Source organism: Anarhichas minor, unplaced genomic scaffold, assembly GCF_050575085.1.
Source record: "Anarhichas minor isolate MPS153535 unplaced genomic scaffold, ASM5057508v1 ptg000050l, whole genome shotgun sequence".
Classification (NCBI taxonomy): domain Eukaryota; kingdom Metazoa; phylum Chordata; class Actinopteri; order Perciformes; family Anarhichadidae; genus Anarhichas; species Anarhichas minor.
In genome coordinates this window covers 62,729-71,599 of record NW_027466496.1, presented here as the reverse complement: position 1 = coordinate 71,599, position 8,871 = coordinate 62,729, and the positions used below count along the sequence as shown (strand labels likewise).

The 8,871-nt window shown below is 42.2% G+C and overlaps 1 protein-coding gene across 1 annotated transcript; it reads right to left on the bottom strand.

Annotated features, from left to right (window-relative positions):
• Positions 1 to 706: 706 nt before the first annotated feature.
• LOC142971828 (myelin-associated glycoprotein-like) lies at positions 707 to 2,897 on the bottom strand. The gene is made up of 4 exons (XM_076112524.1): positions 2,894 to 2,897; positions 1,872 to 2,252; positions 1,092 to 1,397; positions 707 to 978 (listed from the first exon to the last, which is right to left on the bottom strand). The coding sequence occupies exons 1-4, from the start codon at positions 2,895 to 2,897 to the stop codon at positions 707 to 709; spliced, it is 963 nt and encodes a 320-aa protein (XP_075968639.1).
• Positions 2,898 to 8,871: the final 5,974 nt, after the last annotated feature.

The following is an 8,871-nucleotide window of genomic DNA, read 5'->3' as shown; positions in this document are numbered from 1 at the left end:
GTGAGCAATGAAGATTGCACTTTCTCCTGTTTCTTTTTCTACATAAACTTGAGATGAAACTTCTTGTATAAGTAAAAAGCATACTAAGAATCCAACCCAAATGTGACCACAAGACAACACTCATTTTCTCTTCACTTGAGCGTAGAGATCCTCTGGGACGTCAGCAGTCTGTGCAACGTTTGCCGAGTAGGACACTTTGACCTGTGCATACAGCGTGTCCTGCTGCTGTCCACTGTCCTGCACCGAGACAGAGGACGGTTCAGGTCCGCGCCTCGAGAAGTTGATCTCGCTATAATGGACGTCTTCTTCTGTTCTCGCTGTCTCTTCAACAGTCAGACTCTGCAAATAAATAAATAAAGCAAAAAGGAAGTGTTTGTGAGCCTTCAGCCGGATCCTTCCAAATGATTACAGAACTAAAAAGAGTTTATGTTCTCACCTGACTCTGTTGTGCAGTTGGATGTGTTGACTTCAAACGCCTGGAAGACAAAAGGTTGGGTTCAATATACAGAGTGCCAGAAGAAGATTTAGTTTGTGATACTTACCAAACACAGACAACCAGACAGATGAGTACGATGATCCCAATGATTCCTCCAAGAACTGAGCCCAATTCTAGAAGGTTAACTTTGCCTCAAGACAAGATGGAAAAAAACCAAATAGAAGTGACTAAATGAAGACAGTGTGAACATGTGACATTATCGAAGTCCTTTTAATAGTTACCTTTAATAGTCAGAAGGATCTCTGATGATGTTTGATTACCAAGCTCATTGGTGGCCACACAGTAATAAACTCCTCCATCAGTGACATTAAAGCTGTAAAAGTCTCCTTCAGATACATTGACGGGTCCATCTTTGCTGATCTTGAACCAGGTGAAGCGGCTGACGGGAGGATTGGCTCTGCTGGAGCAGGTCAGGCTCACCCAGCTACCTGCTGACACCGAACCTGGTGGACTGATAGACGCCGAGGTGTCCTTGGGAGCGTCTGAGGAGAATGTGACGGAGATGTGAGGTCAGAGAGCAGCATCAGAGCCTGAATGAGATCCTTAAGAGAGAAGAATCATCATGTGCTGACAGGATCCAATAACAAACACTTACATGAAACACTGAGAGTCGTTGTCTCCTCTGATGTCTTGACATCTTTTCCTTCATTCACAGGATATCTGGCAGAACAGTTGATGATGAATCCATCATGTTTGTCTGACAGAGTGATGTTCTTCTGGATTTTAGTTGTGAAGGTTCGATCTGTGTTTTCCTCTGTCATGATGTGAGGGTCTTGTTGGAGGTTCCAGGTGAGTTTAGGAGGAGAGTGTGGACAGGGAGTGAAAGCTGAGCAGCTTATAGAGACAGACTCCTTCTCCTTCAGATCACCTGAGATCTCAATCCTGGGGCTTGGAGGAGAATCTGTGGTTTCAAATCAAATACAGATTGTACACTGAAGAACACAGCAACAAGACCAGGAGTCTACTGCCATGCTAGCAGTACTCTTCTACATTTGAGAGCAAAATATTGTACTTTTACTCCACTAACAGTTTTTGGATTGTTCCTTCATAAAAAAAGAAGAACGTGTTTGTTCGGGGCTTCTTGTCATTTTTCTGATGTTTCTGAGTTGTGAACAGAAATCACTTTTTTTCTCCTTTCCTCTCCCATTAATCACCTCACGACCCCTCAGATTTATCTTGTGACCCTCTGTAGGGGTAACATGAAATGTAAACTTACACTAATTAATGTAGATTTTCTAAAAAAAACTGAACTCATGAGACTTCCCCTTTTTCAAGCGTTAGATGCAAAGGTTTGAAGGTTAGCTTCAACTGATATCACTTTTTATTCTAAACAATAACATCATAGACTGAGTGATAAAAACCAAAACTCTCTTACCTCGAACTGTTATTTGAAGAGGATCACAAGAAGCTGTTGCCAGAAATGGCCGGTTCTCAATCCTGAAGTAGTACCTGTCTGTGTATGATGTGTTTAAACTGGAAAATAAAGTGGTGCAGTTTTTCTGACTCAGGTCTCCAGTTAGATTCATTGGATAGATGTTATCCTTCCTGCTACTGTTGAAAATCACATTATTTGGATTTCGGGGAAAATTAAAATAATTTTTAATCCACACTCCGAAGGTTGTTCTTGTGTTGAATCCCTCCTCTGGTTTACCACTGAAGTTACATGGGATTTGCAAACAAGATCCAGTCAGTGCTTCCATCTCTTGAGGTGCAGTAATGAATAGCTTTAGATTCGGAACACAATCAGCCAAAGCACCTGTGAAACAGACTAATGATTTAAGAACACAGAGTGAGTGCAGTTTTATTTTTTATCAGAGTTATTACAATTTCATCATTGAATAAATGACTTACCCCAATAGCTAAATATTCTGCTTCCTCTTCTCTCAAATATCTATTAAAATCTTTAAAAAGTACATTTGATAAACACCAGCAGACAAAAGGTCAGGATTATTCCGTTTTATATTTAAAAAGAAAAACATGAAAATGTCCCATCAAGGAGCCAGTTTCACACAGATTATTGCAGAAAATGTATCTGTTGTTGTTTTCCTTCATAAAGGTTTCGTGGTAAATAATTTACATCATTTTGACATCAGACGTCTGTCTCTCCCGCTGCACGTGAGGATCAGCTGTTGTGAGTAGGTTCCACCGTTGCCACGGCAACGGTTGCATAGCTGCGGCGGTTTGTTTAGGGTGGGCGGGACGTTCCGACGTTCCTTTCAAGTTTGATTCTTTGTGACGTCACGTTTCAAAGGTGCCTTTGATGAAACATTGCCATATCATGTTGAATGATAGATGAACTCTCACATTTTGAAGTAACAGTCAAACAGTCAACATGTCTTCCGATAAAGTCATCCGATTTAAAGGCCAGAGTGCAGAATTAACTGTAAGTCAACTGACCCATCATCAGAGACTATTTGAACAATACGAGTCCCTCAAAAGAGAATTAAATAGCCTCCTTCCACTCCAGAAGGAGGTGAAACAATTGAAGGAAGATCGAGAAAGTTTACAGCAAAAACACGCGGCTGAGTTGAAGGAACATGTGAGAATGTTCGCGAAGGAAAGATCGCTAAGGCAAGAAGAAGAAGTGCAGCGGTTTAAAACCACAGAGAAGTATGAAGCATTGGAGAAAGCAAATTTGAAAGATTTCAACTCTAGAATTCAGGAGAAAAATAAAAAGATAAAATCTCTGGAGAAAGAATACAGACTCTTAAATGAGGAATTTACCTCATTTAAGAAGAAAGCTGAAGAACAAAGCCTCAAAGAAGCTAAAGACACTGCAGAATTGGAATCCTGTAAAAAGGAGTCCAAGAAAAAGAGTGGCTTCATTGGGGGAATGAGGCGTCGCGTTGACAGAATCACGACCTCAAACAATTATCAGCAAATGAAGATAGAGGAGCACATCAAGTGTGCTCAGTTAAAAGAACAGGAAATCAAGGAGCTCCGAGAGCTCATTCCTGAATTGGAGAACAGGTTGCGAAAAGCAATCAGCAAGACTGAGGACCTACAGGCTGAGAGGACTCAGATCCAAATAAACTTGTTGGAGGCTCAGGATCAACTTGTTTCTACTAAGAAGCTGCAGGAGGAAGTCAGACTCTTGAAAGTTGAGGCAGATGAAAAGAACAAAGCGCTGGACAAGGCTGACCAGATCAACTGTTCTGTGAAAGAGCAGCTGGAAAAAGTGAAGCAGCAGCGGTGTGAAATAAACAACAAATATAAGACCGTGAAAGAGTCCAAGGCCGACTTGACAAACAAATTGGACGCGGTCATGGCGGAGAAAGAAAAGTTGGAAAAAGAACTTCAGCTCTGCAAGGAAACTGTAGCACAGCAAAATAAACAGCTCAGCCTCCAGGACACCGAGATTGTGAGACTTGAGGGGGTTATTGTGCAAACTAATAACAAAGTAAATTCTCTCGTGCTAGAGCAAAATCAATGGAAAAGTTTCCAGCAACAACTCGGAGTACGACTGAATAATAACATTTCGATTCTGCGTCGGGGGAAACGATTGAAAAACAATCTGGATGCCAACCCCATAAGCAGGCTCAGAAAAAGTCTGGCACAAAAAAATGCCGAGATAGCAGAGCTGAAGAGCAGGCTGGCACAGCGGCCGCAATACGCCATCCTGAAGTTGGCAGCGTCCGAGTGGGACACGCGAGACCTGAGGATGAAGTTAATGGCTGAAAAGGGAAACTCCAGAATGTACGAGTTGGAGATTGGAGGCAAGAAATCTTTGCCTCCAATTTCTAAAAAAAGCCAGACTGTAAAGTTGGAGATTGGAGGCAAGACATCTTTGCCTCCAATGTCTAAAAAAAGCCAGCCCCCCCCTCAGGTTAAAGAGCAGAAGAAGGATCTCACTCCTGACCTAAGGACGGTAAAGTTGGAGATTGGAGGCAAGACATCTTTGCCTCCAATGTCTAAAAAATGCCAGCCCCCCCCCCCCCCCCTCAGATCAGGCACAGTGCGTCCATGTCAAGAAACACTCGCATCACGCTCAGAAAGCCAGCGAGTATGTCTAAGGGGTATCTGACGATCAACCCCCTCCCATCCATGCCCAAATTACAGTAGTGTGGAGTTAAAGTCACACCACATCCTACCCTACCCCCATTGTCCTAGGTCAGGGGTCGGCAACCTTTTCTATAATTAACATAGAAGAGTCTGTTCATTCTTGCTTATGAATTATATTCTCTCTGAACACGTTTCTCTTTTTGGAGAGTCATGTGAGATGACTTCTTCAATTAGCGCAATGTTCCTGCTCTTCTTTCTATTTCTTTCTCAGCCCTGTGTGTCACGTGTGTGTAAACCTCGCTGGAGTCAGGAAACTTGTCAGAATACTCATATTTGATTGCTGCATCACGTGATGTGATTTGCAATGCATTGGTTGGTGTGTTTCCTGCACCCCCGAACAAGTGCCGTAACGGCTGAATAAGAGGCGCCGGTTAAAGTTTCAACTTGGTGCCCAATATGTATAATTCCGAATTATCTATCGGTTTTTCGTTCCTGGGTCCGGATCCGGTGTGCCAGTTGGGGACCTCAGGGAGCCGCAACAGAGAGGCTAAAGAGCCGCAGGTTGCCGACCCCTGGTCTATCTGTCTCTCTGTCTGTCTCTCTGTCTGTCTCTCTGTCTGTCTGTCTTGTATCTGTCTCTCTCTCTCTGTCTCTCTGTCTGTCTCTGTCTCTCTGTCTGTCTCTCTGTCTCTCTGTCTTGTATCTGTCTGACTGTATTCATCTTCTGGAGCAACAACTGAACTTCTGACTCACCCAGAATCTGATGATCTGAAGTATTTTATTCTTGCTTTAACTAAGTTGTCTTTATAGCTGTACTTAGGCCTGCCTCAGTTGTGATTGGACTGTGAGTTTCTGCCTGACTGAGGAGGTGTGACATAGTCTCTGCTGCTGAATAGCTCTGCTGATTGCAAAGGGAGGAGCTTGCACTCCTGGTAGCAATCAGTAGATAGCTGTCCTTAACCACTGTTGGTGGTCGGAAGCGTCAGCTCTCGAGCGTTACACAAACGAAGGCTAGGGCGGTCAAAGGAAACAGGGCGACTTCGTCAAGCGAAGACTTCTCGAGCGTGTACTTAGGGAGTTTCTATTTGTCTACCATGTGTTTGCATCCGATTTCTGTCCGCTCCTCTGCTCGGTGGTCACGTAGACATTGGGTCACTCCCAGGTGCCGTGACCCCGCTAACCTCATCTATCCTACTCTCTCAGCTCATGGCGAGCAAGTGGTAGTGGGGGGACTTTGGAATTGCCAATCGGCAGTGCCGAAAGCTGAGTTCATCTCAGGCTATGCTTCCTTGCTCTCCCTCAGCTTTCTTGCTCTAACTGAGCCGTGGATCACACCAGAAAACACCACCACACCTGCAGCTCTGTCAGAAGTGTACTCTTTCTCTCACACTCCCAGAGCTGTGAGGCGAGGTGGTGGTACTGGCCTGCTAATCTCCCCAAAATGGAGATACTCTCTTGTCTCTGTTCCACAGTTCTTCCCGTCCTCTTTCGAATTTCATGCGGTTATTGTCACTCACCATTGCTGTTGTGTATCGCCCACCAGGCCCTCTTGGTGAGTTCCTGGAGAAGCTAGACACATTAGTCTCACACTTCCATGACGATGGCTCAGCACTCATCCTGCTCGGCGACTTTAACATCCAGACTGATAAATTAGAACCTCTTCTTTCCTTCCTCTCCTCCTTTGTCCTTTACCACTCTTCCTCTCCTCCTACCCATGTTAGGGACAGGAACCTCTCGAAACTGTGGGAGAGCCGCACGTCATCCAGCCGTGCCAAAAACTCAGCCGGTTCAAATTCTGATCAAAAGTATTTAATCTTACAGAAGCTAAAACAATTGCAAAGTGAATTACACTATTTACACCATCGATGGAAATATGATCTGCGGAAAAGAGTCCACACACGCTCCAACCAGGAAGCTTGATACCTGCAGGATGCAATGTGACGAACTGAACGAGCACTTCCGTTGAATCTTCTTTCATAGTCCGTAAAAGTCATAACATGTCTGTCTCAGTTACAATTAGCTTAAATCCAGCTGACTCCTCCTGGCTTCAGTCAGCTGATCGCCCTCGCGTGACCTTATTGGCTGTTGGTCAGTCGCTCCTTCTACGCGTCCCTCCCTCTGTTAGGCCCCGGTAACGGAGTCGCTGCCCATCTTTCATCAGGCTGACAACTCACCTCTTCAAGAAGTACTACCCTGAGACTTCCGCTTAGCACTTATTGTATTCGTATTAGTTTGTTATTATTATTACATTCGTTTGTTTCTGCACTGTACATTTGCTCTGGTTCATGCTCTTAGATGCTTGTTTGAAAAAGGAGATGTACTTATGACTTCTGGTGTCTTGAAAACCGATGTTGAATACACTTATTGTAAGTCGCTTTGGATAAAAGCGTCTACTAAATGACTGTAATGTAATGTAATGTCTGCTCTCTGTCTGTCTGTCTCTCTCTCCGTCTGTCTGTCTGTCTGTCTGTCTCTCTCTCCATCTGTCTGTCTGTCTGTCTGTCTGTCTGTCTCTCTCTCCGTCTGTCTCTCTCTGTCTGTCTGTCTGTCTGTCTGTCCGTCCGTCTGTCTGTTGCATGTGTACAGATTGTAAAGCCCTCTGAGGCAAATTTGTAATTTGTGATTTTGGGTTATAACAAAAATTAATTGAATTGAATGTGAAAAACAATTATTGATTGAACAGTTTTATGTTTTATAATGCATTATATTACATTATAGAATTACAGAAGTCAGATATTTGCTAATAATGCAGGTACAAGGTGATCACAAGCAGTGCTCACACACGCTGCACTCAACACTCGGACTGTAAATATCATTCACTTTGTAGTGAATAGGGAGATTTTAGACACAGTCTGGACAGTTTGTCAAATGTGTTGAGTTGAAACTTATCTTACTTATAATGTACCAGTTCACTAATTCTACTTTATGCATAACTACATACTCACTGACATAAGGCTCATATGTCTCAGACATTATAAAAGTTGTTATATAGAGTCACACAGGGGTTAATGCTGTGTAAACACTAATATAATTAATATATTTTTGCCACTTCACTAAAACAAAGAACAATAGAAGGTGAGTAGCATACATTTTAAAGATATTTGCATTGCATCTCAGTATAATAAAATATACATGAATAATACACACAACATATTGTTTCCTCTTCCCTGCCCCAGGTTTAATGTGGAGCTAATATGAATCATTAACTAAAACATGTCCACTCTGAATGAGTCAAAGTCTCGTTTTCTATCTGTTTCTCTCACAAGGTTCCATGACGGTCTTTGAACACTAAATACCTTTCCGCAATAGAACCCATAGAATCTTTCCTGTTGGCTTTCTCTCAAACAATCACAGCATTGATTTAATAATCTATAGAAAACGTTTCTCAACACTCTGCATTGTAACACTTTGATGTAAATTCACAGTGAAATTCTAACATTTACCTACTGTATTGTGCTAATACTGTATAATGCTGTAAAAGCAAGGCGTTCTGGGAGTCATAACAGTATACTGTTTCATATAAATGTAATATGAAAGTCATAGTATAGTATTTAATATAAAAGTCAGTGTAGTATTTCATGAAATATTTTTAATATATTAGTGTTTATTGTCAACAAGTGTACAAAAATAGCACGGATGTATGTATACCTTATTAAAGTGATTATTTCTAATCCGACTGCTCGATTTATCGATGGAAAATAATCGAAAGTAATCGACAGCTGCAGCCATAATACAGGATGTTGTTGGGTTCAGTGGTTCGAGCTGCTGCCTCACAATAAGGACAATCAGGAGAAAATATCCAAATAAATAAAATACAAATATTTCAATACCGTTGATTCTTTTTCAGATTCCTTTCTACAACCCTTATTGTTTTGATAAATGTTTATTTTTATTTTTTACGATCTGTGTCATGAATAAAATAAGCCGAATGTTCAAAGGACTTTGTGTAGTATTTGGTGTCATCTAGTGGTGAGGTTGTAGATTGCAACCAACTGAATACGCCTCTGCTCCACTCCTCCCTTTACAAGAGTCCTTAACGTGAGCAGAATGAAAACCCGTGGCATCACTTCTTTAGGAGCAAAGAAAGCCAGACGGCGGCTGGTGATACCACAATTTCACCCTCTGTAGCTCTCGTTACCGCTGTTTCACAAGCGTGTGGAGAACTAATTGCCAACAGATTGAGCAGTTGTTTCCATCGAATCACAGACAGCGGTGATGTGGTTCTTCAGTTTGTCATGAGGTTTATCACATTTATTATGATTTTTAGTTCTACCACCACTGACATAACCAATGTACTTGTGCTAAACTGTAAGAACACAGTATTTTATACCTGCTATTAGCAGAAGACTTGATGAACACAGCTTCATACGATA